This window comes from Lissotriton helveticus, chromosome 7, assembly GCF_964261635.1.
Source record: "Lissotriton helveticus chromosome 7, aLisHel1.1, whole genome shotgun sequence".
Taxonomy (NCBI): domain Eukaryota; kingdom Metazoa; phylum Chordata; class Amphibia; order Caudata; family Salamandridae; genus Lissotriton; species Lissotriton helveticus.
Genome location: NC_136068.1, coordinates 84,671,193 through 84,685,983, shown reverse-complemented (window position 1 = coordinate 84,685,983; position 14,791 = coordinate 84,671,193). Strand labels below are relative to the sequence as shown.

Below are 14,791 nucleotides of genomic sequence, written 5' to 3'. Positions count from 1 at the left end.
TACATACATCAACCAATTTTAGACGAATATTCCGTGTCCACCTACATGAAAGAGCATCTGAGAGAAAGGACATTTAGGTCATGCATATATTCACTTTCAGTCCGCAAATGCATTCGGTCTTCATTAGCTGATTAGTTCCTCATTAGCTGATTAGTTCCTTCCCTGTGTGCACTGCATTCCACGCGGCATTGTCTGAACATCAAAAATGAAACCGCGAGTGGAATGAAAAATGGACGCGCCCACAGATGGTGGTGACATTAATTATGCATGTTACCTACGCAGGCTTACACATCAAACGGCTACTAATTGCATGGATATTGGGTATTATTTTTTCAATTACTTGTTGCAAAAATGATGTTTGGAGTCAACATGCACAGGCAAGCCCTTCCTTTCAATAATGTAACTGCATTAGACTTTGAACGTGTGGCCCACCTTCCTCCACCACAACACAGCCCCTCCCGCGTGACCGAGGCACGCGACAGGTGGCCGCGGTTGAGACTGGGATGCTCGCAGCTGTCCCTGCTCCCTCCCCTAGGTCGGCCCGCGCCGTTGCCTGCTTACCTTCCCGGTGACACTTGCTCATCTCTCTTGCTGTTTTGCCCAGCCTTGCCGTGGGTGCTGATCCGGTGGTAGGTCGTGAGAACAACTTCCGAGGAGTTAGACAGCCAGTTTATGGTGCGACGAGCATAATTTCTGCAAGTACGCGCTGAACCGAGAGACGGGAGAGTAAGTTCCTGTCTCGCCTGGCAACTTGGCTCATTAGCATCTGTCACCGCCGCCCCTTGCTAAGATGTTGCTGAAAGCCGGGTACAGAGCAAGGGCAGAAAACCCTGCACACAACTACAACAGAGAAACGAAAACCGGGGTGAGAAGCGAGCGGCGGAGCAACACGAGAACATCTCCATGAGTCAGGAATTTCATGTCTCACGCTGCCTGCACGCACCAGTCGGCCCTCTGATTGGTTAATAAGGAACACCAATCAGAGAGCTGACTAGGACGTGCAGGCAGCGTGATGAGGGGCGTGCTCTCTCCCGATGATGTCAGGAAGAGAAAGAATAGCAAAAACACACTCCTCTATCCCAAAAAGACGGGGCTTAAATGGAGTGACGCCCCTCTCCTCCAATGGCTGGCCAGCATTTACGAGGCCAGCCAATGGAGAAGAGGGGCGGGTTTAAACCCCCAATACTCTAAACATAAAATGTCGGCTGCACGACACTGATGCGCAGTATACGCTTGGCCGAGACCTAAAAATGTGTGTTGTGTTTTTTGGGCAGCTGCAGCATACGACAATGCAGTGGTGCTGGAACAATTTTCAGTGTGGGGTGCTGCCATCAATGTTACATCATTGTAGTCATAGGGATTGCTGAACATTTTAAGCATCACAATAAGACCAAGTGTAGCAAAGGGGCCACGCCCATTCAGCAGGAGAGTGGTAAGGGTGTAGAATGTAGCTTGTGGTGAATTTTGGAACACACTGTTGCATATGTACTACAAAAGCCTAGTGTGGTAACAAACTCATTTACAGGCAGCACAATTTCCATTGAAATGGCCACTAAATTTGCACAGACATGCAGTTTTACTGATAAAACTATACTCCAACGATAATGTGTGGAAATCAGGTTTCACAAATATTTATCATTTCAGCATCACCAAGTAAAGCACTTTGATTTGTTTTGAACATTTTAAAATCTGTTTCCATCATAATTCAGATGACATCTGCCTCTATTTGAGTCATACACTATACACAAGCCAGCACCCAGAACTCCAAACACTAGGACAGCCTCGACTTGCGCATTCTGCCTGGCAGCCGCTCCAACCAAACCCCGACAAATAATACAAATTGCATTTAGACAGTGGCATAGCAAGGGCAAAATGGACCCTAATGCAAGCAATGTAATTTTTCCTTCTCATCCCCCTCCTCTCCCCCCAATTTGGTAGTTAAAACAGCAACTGATTAGTTTGAAGAGGGACCCGGTGCCTCGGTGCCACAGCACCTGCTGCACTATTGGGATATATGCCTATACATTCAGAGTGCTCACAATCTGCCAACTTGATCTCTGGCAATCTGGTGTGATCTGCAGTCACAAGTTTGGAGCGGCAACAATGCAGCAGCAAGCACTATATAGAAAAGTTATTTTCTTATTGCTACAGGATGTGCATTGCCACAAAGAGAACCTCTTTCCATATTAAGGAAGCAGCAACTAGAAGGAGGGAGGCAACTTTATTAGCTCCTCTGCCTGGAGGTGCACATACGGTTTCGGGGCACTCAAGACTTTTTAAATGTGGAGCAATTGGTTGTCGACATAGCGGGCCTATATGGTACCGTATTCCCATTATAGGTTTTCAATATCACCATTGATCACTTTTTCTGCAAATCCATGCTTTTGTAATCCACGTGCTTGAGTTTCTGTTGAAGGGATCTTTGCAACATTTAACACAAGACAAACCTGCCAACTCACACAGTGCCACCCTATGCCAAGAAATATCAGAGTACCTGACACGGTCGCCCAGTGAAGAGCCAATATCACACGGTGAACACAGGGTTAGCTGGAAAGAGAGAGAGAGAGGGAGGGAGAGAGAGAGAGAGAGAGAGAGAGATAGATAGATAGATAGATAGATAGATAGATAGATAGATAGATAGATAGATAGATAGATAGATAGAGAGAGAGAGATAGATAGATAGATAGATAGATAGATAGATAGATAGATAGATAGATAGATAGATAGATAGATAGATAGATAGATAGATAGATAGATAGATAGATAGATAGATAGATAGATAGATAGATAGATAGAGCGTTTGTGTGTGTTTGTGTGTCAGGCCATATGTCCAGAGTCATAATAGGATAATTTACTTTCAGTTTTGGGGGTGATTAGCAATGGATGCTGTGGTAGGGCCCAACATAAAGACTGCATCTCTTCTTTTCCCCACCCCCCTCCATAGATATGTTGGTTCTCATGGGCCCCAGAGCCATGCCTTCTTCTCCAAACTCCACCCCGCCCATGAGCACTGGTCCCCTCAAACATGTTTACATGTTTTTGATAAAGTATTTTTATTGGTTTTCAGGACTATAAAACATACCTGTAAGCAAGTTAAACATAACCAAATACATGCAAACAGCAACACCCCCCCCCCCCCGGTCACCAACAATAGAAGGATTCACATCACATCCCCAAAAGCCCAAAATGATCCCATCACATACCCAGTAGTCAAAGTGGGGAAACAAACGTAGGGGAACTGTGGGTGGAGAATACGGGGGAAGGGAATAACCAAAGATTGGATCAGTGGGCTGAGTCAGGGGTGTGGAATAGCAAAACATACCATTTTTTACTGACCAGTTACAGCTAATACATTTATATAATTCAAACTATGGATAAACATGTTTATTAGAAGTTTAATTCAGGAAAAAGCAAACACTCATAGGGAATACAGGTTTATGTAAAGCGTGTGAAATATAAGCAGGAACAACATGTTACCTCAATGCTTTTACTTTCATTGTTCAGAAATCCATGAGTATTTTTTGTCTCAAACATTGGGGACATGAATACAGGGCTCCTCCTGTACACATATGTTAAGCAGGGCTCAGAAGAGAAAGGGGCTCTTCAGGAGAATCTAGGCTCACGGAGACCCACAATGGCTCCTTCATATTCATGTCAGCCAGCTAGCTGCTCAATCATAATATAGCAAAAAGAACAACTGGAGGACAGAATGCAGAACAATGTCATACATTCACCCCAGTACAGAGATCTGGGCCTAAATCCATCTTTTGTTTGCTCACCATGCCATTCCAGTTTGGACCCAGCCAGACGCAAATCAGTCTTGATCCTGCGCCCAATGGGAACAGTCCAGCCCGAACTGCCAGGACATATGTATTCAAGTGTCCTTTCATTCGGGAAGTGAACACAAAGCAGTACCCCCTGAATTATGCACATAAAATATTGCTCTTTGATATGCATGGTACACGTTCTTTCCAGCAGGCCTATTACACCTCTGCGCTACCTTAGGTGAGTAAAACAGCCACTAGACAAAACATGCTCCCATCTCTCTCCAGCAGGTACATTGATCACCAAAGTTATCTTGGCACTTGTATTGTTGACCGAAACCTGCTGAATATACAAAGAATATATAAAGTTTTATAAAGTTTTTTAAACTCCTACACTTGTACAAAACCCGCCCCCTCAAACTAAACTGGCCCCCTACCCTTTCAGTCGCCCTGTGAAACGCCTGATGCCTGGAACGGCCAGTCCGGCATAGTTACTCTTTTCAATGCAATACTGCAAATATGTTTGCTTATTAGATATAAACGCCATGGATCACTGTGTTTCCAGTTTAGGGTGCACAGGTATCCTGTTCAGTGTAGTCAGCTTGTTAAAATAAACTAGTTTGTGTGCCTCCCTGCACCACAGCATCCTCTACACAGAGGATTTTACACTCCTTGTTCTGGAATCCACTGCTATTGTAGGGCCAATATTGCATTGTCAACAATCTGCTCTGCTCTGTTGTGTCACCCGTTAATGCACAGTTGTCTGTTGGCTCTTTCAGTGTTGCTTTGCAGGCCCCTAGAAAGAAGGGAAGAGGGAGGAGATTGTGGGCACTGCAGAGTAGGGTGGCCAACTGGCATGGGCACAAATTCAGGATGGTGAGTGTAAAAGTTCAGGACAAGGGGTCAAAATTCACAACAAAAATTCAGGTCAGGAGGTCAAAATTCAGGACAAAAATTCAGGGCAACAGATATGCTTTGCAGACACATCAGTGGATGTCATGCAGTAGTATATAAATAAATCGGCAAGGAATATAAGTACAAGTCACGTCTCCTGCCCTGTCACTTTCTCCTGCTGGGTCACATCTCCTACCCCATCACCGCTCTTCCATGTCATTTTCCCTCCTCCGTCATTGTTTCTTCCCGTTCACTGCTCCTGCCCCGTCACTGCTCCTGCCCGTTCACTACTCCTGCCCGTTCACTACTCCTGCCCGTTATCTGCTCCTGCCGGTTATCTGCTCCTCAATCAATCAATCAATCAAACCATTTATATAGCGCACTACTCACCCGGAGGGTCTCAAGGCGCTTGGGGGAGGGGGGTCCGCTACTGCTCGAACAGCCAGGTCTTGAGCTGCTTCCTGAAGGCGAGGTGGTCTTGGGCCCGGCGGAGGTGGGTCGGGAGGGAGTTCCAGGTCTTGGCGGCCAGGTAGGAGAAGGATCTTCCTCCTGTGGTGGCTCTTCGGATGCGGGGTACGGCGACGAGGGCGTGGCTGGTCGATCGTAGCTGGCGAGTGGGTGTGTAGAAGTTGAGGCGGCTGTTAAGGTATCTTGGGCCTTGGTTGTGTAGGGCTTTGTGTGCGTGGGTGAGGAGACGGAAGGTGATTCTCTTGTTGATCGGGAGCCAGTGCAGGTCTCTCAGGTGTTTGGAGATGTGGCTGTGTCGTGGGATGTCGAGGATGAGTCTTGCTGAGGCGTTCTGGATACGCTGGAGTCTCTTCTGGAGCTTGGCGGTGGTTCCGGCGTAGAGGGCGTTGCCGTAGTCCAGTCGGCTGGTGACGAGGGCCTGGGTGACTGTCTTCCTGGTCTCGGTGGGAATCCACCGGAAGATCTTACGTAGCATGCGTAGGATGTTGAAGCAGGACGAGGAGACGGCGTTGACTTGTCTGGTCATGGAGAGGGAGGAGTCCAGGATGAAGCCCAGGTTGCGCGCGTGGTCTGTTGGTTTGGGTGCACTGCCCAGGGCGGGGGGCTACCCATTCACAGCTCCTGCCCGTCACTTCTCCTGCCCCGTCACTTCTCCTGCCTCGTCACTTCTCCTGCCCTGTCACTTCTCCAGCCCTGACACTTCTCCTGCCCCATCACCTCTCCTCTCTCCTGCCCCGTCACTTTTCCTTCCCTGTCACTTTTCCTGCCCCGTCACTTTTCCTGCCTGTCACCGTTCCTGCCCGTTCACTACTCCTGCCCGTTCACTGCTCCAGGCCGATCACCGCTCCTGCCCGATCACTTCTCCTGTCCCATCACTTCTCCTGTCCCATCACTTCTCCTGTCCCATCACTTCTCCTGCCTGGTTCACTGCCCCTATTCGTTCACTGCTACTGCCCGGTTAACGCTCCTGCCTAATCACCGCTCCTGCCCCATCACTCCTCCTGCCCCGTCACCTCTCCTTTCCTGTCACCTCTCCTGTCCTGTCACTGCTCCTGCCCCGTCACTGCTCCTGCCCCATCACCTCTTCTGCCCTGTCACTTCTCCTGCCCCGTCACATCTCCTGCCCCGTCACTTCTCCTATGCTGTCACTTCTCCTACGCTGTCACTTCTCCTGCCCTGTCACTTCTCCTGCCCATTAGTTCTTCTGCCAGGACATCTCTCCTGCCCAATTACCTCTCCTTTCCTGTCGCCTCTTCTGTCCCGTCACTGCTCCTGCACAGTTCTCTCTGGGCCCGATTCACAGAACTAACTTAAGGCAAAATCCTAAACTTACTACTTTTGGTAATCACAGAAGGCATTTAGTAGTAGTAAAGTTAGGATTTTGTCTTAAGTCTGTCTTAAGTCTGTCTTAAGTCTGTCTTAAGTCTGTCTTAAGTCTGTCTTAAGTTTGTCCTAAGTTTGTCTTAAAACTGTTTTAAGTCTGTCTTAAGTCTGTCTTGAGTCAAACTCAAACTTAAGACAAAATCCTAACTAATTTACTACTAAATGCCTTCTGTAAATATCAAAAGTAGTAGGACAGACTTAAGACAGACTTAAGACAAACGTAGGACAGACTTAAGACAGACTTAAGACAAAATTAAGACAGACATAAGACAGACTTAAGACAAACGTAAGACAAACTTAGTACAGACTTAAGACAAAATCCTAACTTTACTACTACTAAATGCCTTCTGTGAATACCAAAAGTAGTAAGTTTAGGATTTTGTCTTAAGTTACTTCTGTGAATCGGGCCCTCTGTGTACAACATTGGCAAATTACACAAGGGTGCAAATTCCCCACAGTACTCTGTTTGGGGAAAGCTCCTCGGTAATCATTAACTCTGATCTCACTGGCACATGATTTGCTAAAGGCAGGCGGTAGGCGCATTGTCATTCGAAAGGGGATAATCAGCCTCAATCGGAATGACAATGGGCCTGCCCACAGTCTGTGAGAGCTCAGGAAGGGGCTGCTGCAGCCTCTGGAGTTCAACAGAGAAGTGCGAGCAGCCCCTGGAAGCTGAATGCAAAATGTATCGTTTTTAAGTAGGACTATTCTTGCCGTCCCGGGACGATTCTTTTGAAAGAAAGAAGTAGGGAAACGGACTAAAATTATTTTTTGAAGTAGGGGCACGCCGTGCCCCTCCGATGCCGCCCACTTCTACCACTGCACATACTCCATATTTTGCAATGGTTTTCAAGGCAGCCAGGTGCTGCAGACACTGGTTCCTCCATTTTCGAACACCAGTCCATGGCATTCTGCAGATCAGGGGCATTCTTTGAAATCCAGTTCTGGGCAATCTCACACTTCCCGATCAAGGTTCAAACCCAGCAGGTATCTCTCAGATCTCCTCCCCCAGCCTTTCCAGTAGACCCAGAACCGCGATCTGAGGCGAACAGTCTATTGGTCTCCCCAGCACATCGGACAAGACCCCCAGAAGTTGGGAACAATATCGTAGTATTACATGGCACAACCAAATCACATGATAGACATCCGCGGTGTCAGCACCGCAGCGAAGGCATGCACGTGCTGGGAGTTTGACCGCCTTCCGCAGCCGTTCAGGCATCAGGTTGGTCGTATGAAGAACATTAACTTGGATCACGCGAATTCGGGAAGAGATGGCCAACTCTCGCAGTACTATAAGTGCTTCGGCCCTTACCCCATCCTTCATGGACCCAACCAGGCCTCCCAGGGAGTGCAAAGGGACAGAAATATGTCCGGAGACTTGACGACCAGGGACCGATAAATCTGGGAGACCCCCTTTTGGCCCAGGGGGGACGTAAGGACTTTAACTTCCATAAGGCTACGCTCAGGGATCTCCATCAAAGCGGGTCGATGATGGTTACTGTGTTTTTTAAAGGCAGGTCTAATTTACAAGGTTTTTTTCAGCAATAGCAATGTCAAACTATTTTCTTAAATTCCAAAAAAAGGTAAGAACAGCAGTGGGACTGCTTAAGAATTCCAGTTGAAAATAGCTTTTAGAAAACATAGGGAGGTATAGGATTAGTCCCTTATGTTCACAGATTCTTGATCAATTTACACATCTGTGGGCAGCAAGGGAACCCAATACTGGCATGCTTATGTGATTGGCCCATTTCCCTTCTTCTCTTTTAGCAAACCTGTGAGACCAACTTGGAGTGAAAGAGAATCTTGGCAAAAATCACCCAGAAGGACTCGTGTGACTCAAATAAAATGGAGAATTGTGATAGTTCCCTACGTCGTCTTGACGTGTACCCTTCTCTTGCCTGCTTCCAAAGGGATGTCTCTAGCACCCTGTGTGTGACTGCCAATAAGGGGGTGATCTATTTTGCAACATCAATGACAGGCAGCATCCAGCTGATTCTGAGGGACAATGAGCAGGTTGGCCACATTACATGTTCTCACTGCAAACTGTTTATTTTTTACTGTATTGTGTATCCTCAGGTCTGATCCACCTGCCGCCGCCCCGGCACCCGGAGGTCCTGATGCTCCCTCAGGGCCCCCTCCTGGCCCTCCCAACCTGTCCAGCAACAGGCGACTGCAGCAAACACAGGCCCAGGTGGAAGAGGTAAGTGTCCCACACAAAGTCAGCATGGGGTCCTGTTGTTGGCATTCAGTCAAAGAACTGTTCAAGGTGGACACCCTAGGATATTATCAAAACTATGGGGCTAATTTACAAGCCCCCTGCGCCACCAGTGTGACACTTTTCATGACGTACTGGTGGGGGATTTTCCTGCTCCATATTTACAAGGACATGGAAAGCCACCGTGCGTGGCTTTACCTGTCCTTGTAAATACGGCCCCTTTACACGCAGCACTTTGCGTGAAAGGGGAGTTCCATGGGTGTTGCTGTGAGTATTCCCACGCAACACCCGCGGAAGCAGACACATTTCCAGATTTACGAGAAATCGTAAATCTGGAAATGCGTGTGAATGCTACGCCTCCCAGTGGAGGCGTAGGGAGGCGCAACGAAGAGAAACGTTTTAATTTCTCCTCTTTTTTTGTTCTTTCAAAGCATGCTGCATTCTACAGCACGGATTGAAAGAGAAAAATGCCTGTAGTGATTGTTTTCATGCAGAAAGCATGCATCCTTGCACCATGGTACCGGGGTGCCGGCGCCGGCGCATGGCAGCTGTTGGTTCACCGGTGCAGGGGAGAGCACAGGAATACGACAAATCATAATAAATATGTCGCATTCCTGTGCTCTGAAAGTGACTCAGTGCAGCACTGCCAATTGGCTTGCAGAATGCACTGAGTCACTTTCTTGTAAATCTGCCCCTCTATTTCTTTCTAAATCTTAAGTTGTCCTCATTTCCTTACCTCCTCCCATGCACCAAATTTGTCTTCCATTCTTTCTCATCTTTACTGTTTTTATCTGCCTCTAGGTGAAGGGTATCCTCCAAGTAAATCTGGAGAAGGTCCTGGAGAGAGACGCAAAACTCTCGGAACTGGATGACCGGGCTGACGCTCTGCGGGACGGGGCCTCGCAATTCGAGAGCAGCGCTGCCAAACTAAAAAGCAAATACTGGTGGAAAAACTGCAAGGTGAGGAGGAAGCACCTGCAAGTGTTGAAGGCCCTGCACATTTCCATGAGCCCAAACTCATCCACCATATACCTGTAACTTCCATGCTGATGCTAGGACCACATTTCTAAGGCCCACCAACTCTTGCAACATCCCCCTCCATAACACACCTGATTGCCCCATGTAGGGCTCCTGGCTACTGGCAATGGAATACAGAACAGAGTTGTGCAATGGCCCAACTTTATTAAGAGAGAAATTATTACTGGTCAATACTACAGGAATATGTCATATGTATAGCCAGGTGACAGGAAGGTAGGCAGATGGCTAGATATATATAGAGAAAGACAGACATCTAAACAGCCTTACTCACAAAAAAATAGAGATATATATGCAGAAATAAAATGTTTAAAACTATGAAACATTATATTCAGATACCCTTTCATAAGACTCAAAGAACACTGCATAATGCCATGAGGTCTAGGGAAACCCATAGAAGTATCACCATATTGCCCAGTTGAGAGGGGGTACTTTGAAACCTCTCATGGTGAAATCACATGGTAAAGTTTGGTTCACATCACCACTGACCTCAATGAACCCATGCACAGAGTATACTGTGGTATGTTCTAAAAGATTGCATAAAATTTGACCCTCTGCAGACAAATGAATTCAACTTAGTAGGCAATTTGTTTTAGGGATCTCTTTGAGCTCACTAATGCAATGCATGCTTTGAACAGGCACACTATGGGTATGTTTTCAGTACCTTTCCCCCCAAAAAATAAAATATCTATTTAGCATTTGAACAAAAAGATGCTTTGTTGGCATTCATTAGAAATTCTACTTCCTTTTTATTCAAAAAAGTTAGCGTACCAAATTTTCTTAGAAATACGGTATATTTTTTTAACATTTCGTAAGGATTGGTTAAAGGGGATTAAAAGTTACAAAGAAATTAACAAGTAAACTTAACTCAGATGTTAATGTCTCACCTCAGTTATGAGGTTATTAGTGAACGGTGAAAAAATATGCATACTATTAATTTTACATTTTCACAAATCCCCGCTAAATTGTTTTGGAGGCAGTTGGAAGCGGGAGAAATTGGTGTTTTCCCTGACAAATTATTTTGGTATAAATAAATTGAAATTGGATTTTAAAAGTCGCTTTGTTCATTTTCAAGTAGCTATCATGCAGATAAAAGAAGATGTTAAGGGACATTTGTGGGTCGTTAATTAAACGTCAATTTCTGAAATGATGAGCTTAATACAATCACATTTCTAAAAGAACATTGACCATAATGCAACACACATTCGAGAGACATATCACTAATCAGACTATGGTCCTCACAATTTAGTACTAACTTTTCGAACAACTTTCGCTACTGGATACACTCTCAACTCTGCTCTTTAAGAACCACTGTGCAATTCTGCACACTATGGATTCATCACTACAATTATCTTGCATATTCCAACAATTCTGCTCAATGTGGATCAATCCACAATTAATCACCCTCATTACAAAATACCACCATGTCTCCATTTCTCATAAATCTATATTTCTACTCATAGTGACAGAAAAAACATTTCTATTCTAATTACTGTTCCCGCCACATTTATTTTTGTCATGGTTAAACACTTATTATTTTCTCCTCTTGGATTCCAAGTCCATACAACTCACTCTCCCATGAAATCCATGATGTGCTTTGCTTTGGTAAGGATTGATTGGTGGTAGAAGAAACCCCTTTAAAATCATCAGGGCAGTGGGAATGTGTTGTCCACTTCCCTACCTGTTTTCAGGTTGCGGCAGTCGCAGGGATGTTCTTGGGGACCCAGGAGTGATGTGAGCAATGGTATGTCTGGATACTGCCTGGTTATTGATAAGATCAAATGAGGGGTTAACATGAAGATTGTTTGGGTAGTGTAACACAGGATAACGTATCTGATCACGGGTAGGATAGGGGTGGATTTGGAGGCAAGTGCTTCACGATACAGGATGGTACATAGGGCTGCCTCCAGCAGGGGATTTGCAGATGGAAACATAACATTGTTTTACTAATATCGTTTCCCTATTTAAGATTAAAAACAGATGACTACAGATGGAAATCAATTGATTTCCTTTTTATATTGTGTAAGAGTAAAATGTCCTAAAAAGCAGATACTATGGCTGTGGCATCCGATCAAGTAAGAACATTAATACTGAGGCTGTAACTCCACTCTGTAAATAAAAGTTCAAAAGTAGCTCTCGAAGTGTCAAATTTTCATGTAGAATAAAATCAATGCAGATAAATGCCAGGAAATGAGCAAGACATACATATATACAAATACAGATGGACATCTTCGAAAATAAATACTATGGTGCCTGAAGCTACGAGATATCAGAAATGCACAAGTGGTCCCTAGAACTGAAGAGGCAAATGAACAGTTGTGGCAAAAAGCACCCGATCAACACTTGTCGAGGCCTCTACCGAGCTCTTCAGGTACCCAAGATCTTAGAGAGCGATTCTCTAAACCAAGGAAGACAAACATGAATGACCAACCAACAGTAGCTGAGTGCACTTGGTTTCGCCAAATCTAGAATGAAAACACAGTCATTTCAAAACAACAACAGACAAACAAGCTTTTGGCTTTTCACTAAATCACACTCAATAGAGTTATCAAGACGAGCAAAAAACAACACCACAAACTTACAAGGACTCTTTTATTACCATAAGCAAGTTCAATTCAGCAGTCACATGAAAAGCCTTCTCAGGCGGTTGTCCATACTGGTGTGGTTGGGCTATCCGCAGGTCATGGGGTCCAAATAAAAGAGAGAGTCAGCCCAACCCACTGAAAGCCAAGCAAGCAGCCCCTGCCGCAGGGAGATCTAGAGTCAAAAGCTTCGAAATGTCCAAAAAGGAAAAGAACTGGGCCCACTTACAAGTTTCTTGCATCACTTTTACACCGCCTTGCGTCACTTTAGGTGACACAGCGGCGGTGTGAACAAAGCGCCACATTGCAGCCCATTTACAATGTGACATATATAGGGAGATGCGTCACATTGTAAAGCCCTGTGTCACATTAAACCTGCAATACTTCAAAATAAAAGTGTCTACAAGGGATTTCACTTACATTAACCCCTTCGGTGCTCATGACGGAGCGGTTCCGTCATGAGCGTCGGTTGAGCTGTGCTCATGACGGAACCGTTCCGTCATGACCACACCCGTTTCTTAGAACGTTCAGCACAGCGCGAAAATTCGCGCCGCGCTGAACGGGTTAAGTAAATACTTTTGTTTCAAATAATTTTGAGTCAGTCACTTACAATCAGACTCCGAAGTGTCCAGCAGGACAACCACAATGAATGCAGATTTGGAGGAAAAAAACTAAGCACACAGAAGATCCTATTTATATCAAATGAATGTATCTGATTTTGTACACATTAAAATCAAACAGGGTACATTTAGATGAAATAGATATCAGCAAAAAATGTTATGAGCAAATATTCAAATCAATTTAACATATATGCCATAACCTACATCAACTCCTGAACAAATAATAAGCAAATATTAACTAAAAATAGATAAATATTGGTTAAGAGCTGAAGGCTTCTTCTTGGAGATGACGGTATTGTCGACGTTTCGGTCTGTGCGGCATCAATCGATTAGACCATCCTCAGGACAAATTTATTTTTGCAAGATATAAGACCTTTATTCTATTTGAAGAGTAGTCACAAATAACTTTGACTCTAGCTGGCAGTTTGGAGACCACGTTTAAATCACTTGTGGTATGAGACAGTCAATGTAAATTCGGAAAGAAGCCAATGTCAAATCGTTGCTTCAGTCTTCACACAAAAGCGACCGAACCAATCTAAAGTAATGTCGTACCAAAAGCCGCGGTGAACGTTGTCCAAATGAACGGGGAGACAGCTGGCGAAAAACGTCCAGGCTGTCTACCCGTTCATTCACTCCAGCAGGTTTTGACACTGTATTGTCAAAAAGAGCCCATTGTGATTGGACGGAGCCTGCCTGGGTCGGGAACACAAAGGAAGTGCCCTGCCCAGGTGACAACTAACTTTTGCCTGTGACAGGGATTGCCTCTTTGAAGTACGCCTCAAGTGTTATATGTAAAACCCCAGCAGACCTGTCAAACAGGATTTTACTTTCAAGCAGCAGGATTTTACACTGTATTGTCAAATAGAATGATCACAGCCCCATCCGACATAGTCTGCCAGGTTAAGAGGAATCACCTCTGTCCATACAGGTCAGCCTATTGTTTGCTCTTGGGAGGAATTTCACACCCATTCACTCCTATTCAAATGATAATTACTGGCTGGCAGAAGTGGGAAAGTAAATCTAAATGGGCTGCCAGTGGCTTTAGGCAGGGAAAAGGTAACTTTCCTAAGATACCTTTTCCTAAATATTTATCAAAAATCCTATTCTAGATTGTTGTTTACGTACTTTTCTAGCTGTTTCCTAACCAAAATGAACACTATTTACTGTAACCCAATGTTTTCCTATAGAACAGGCAACCTTGCTACACTGGAAATAGCTTATGGTACATTTTTACTGTAAGGATATGTTTAATGTTAAATTCCGACATGTCCTACTTTTAAATACCATGCACCCTGCCTTATGGGGAATGAGGCTTACATTGGGGTAACTTAAATATTTAAAAGGAAGGAAATATATATCACAATGAGTGCTGCAGTCCACTAGTGACATTTAACTTCAAGATTGTGGGTACATTTTGCGCCAAATATTAGAGACTTGTAGGTTAGTTAAATACGCCATTTAGGGGTATGCCAATTTCACCATGTTGAAGGGTAGAGCACGAGCATTTTAACACTGGCTAGTCGGGGTAAAGTGCACAGAGTTCTAGAGCCAGCAAAAATATAGGGTCCAGCAAAAGGCCGGAAATCCGGTGGGTGGGAGGGGGTCCTGCAGAAGTGGCAAATTGACGACACACAGAAGTCAGCCTATATTCTATTTCAACCTTCACATGCACTTGGTCCAACATGGCAATGGATTTGTTATGTTGGCATAGACCTTTTAACTATGATTGTCATTAGTCTGCAGTGTGACTGTGTGCAGGGAACTGGGCAGTCCTTTTCTGTCCTTAATGTCTGTGATTATGGATGGCTCTAAACATTCTGCTTTCCCCAC

General features: G+C 45.0%; 1 protein-coding gene across 1 annotated transcript in view; it reads left to right on the top strand.

Annotated features, from left to right (window-relative positions):
- Positions 1–14,791, top strand: part of LOC144766630 (vesicle-associated membrane protein 1-like) — a 69,246-nt gene that overhangs the window by 48,978 nt on the left and 5,477 nt on the right. Inside the window, exons 2-3 of the mRNA XM_078650415.1 lie at positions 8,586–8,709; positions 9,526–9,684. Coding sequence (XP_078506541.1) covers positions 8,586–8,709; positions 9,526–9,684 — 283 coding nt within the window. The remainder of the gene's footprint in view (positions 1–8,585; positions 8,710–9,525; positions 9,685–14,791) is intronic.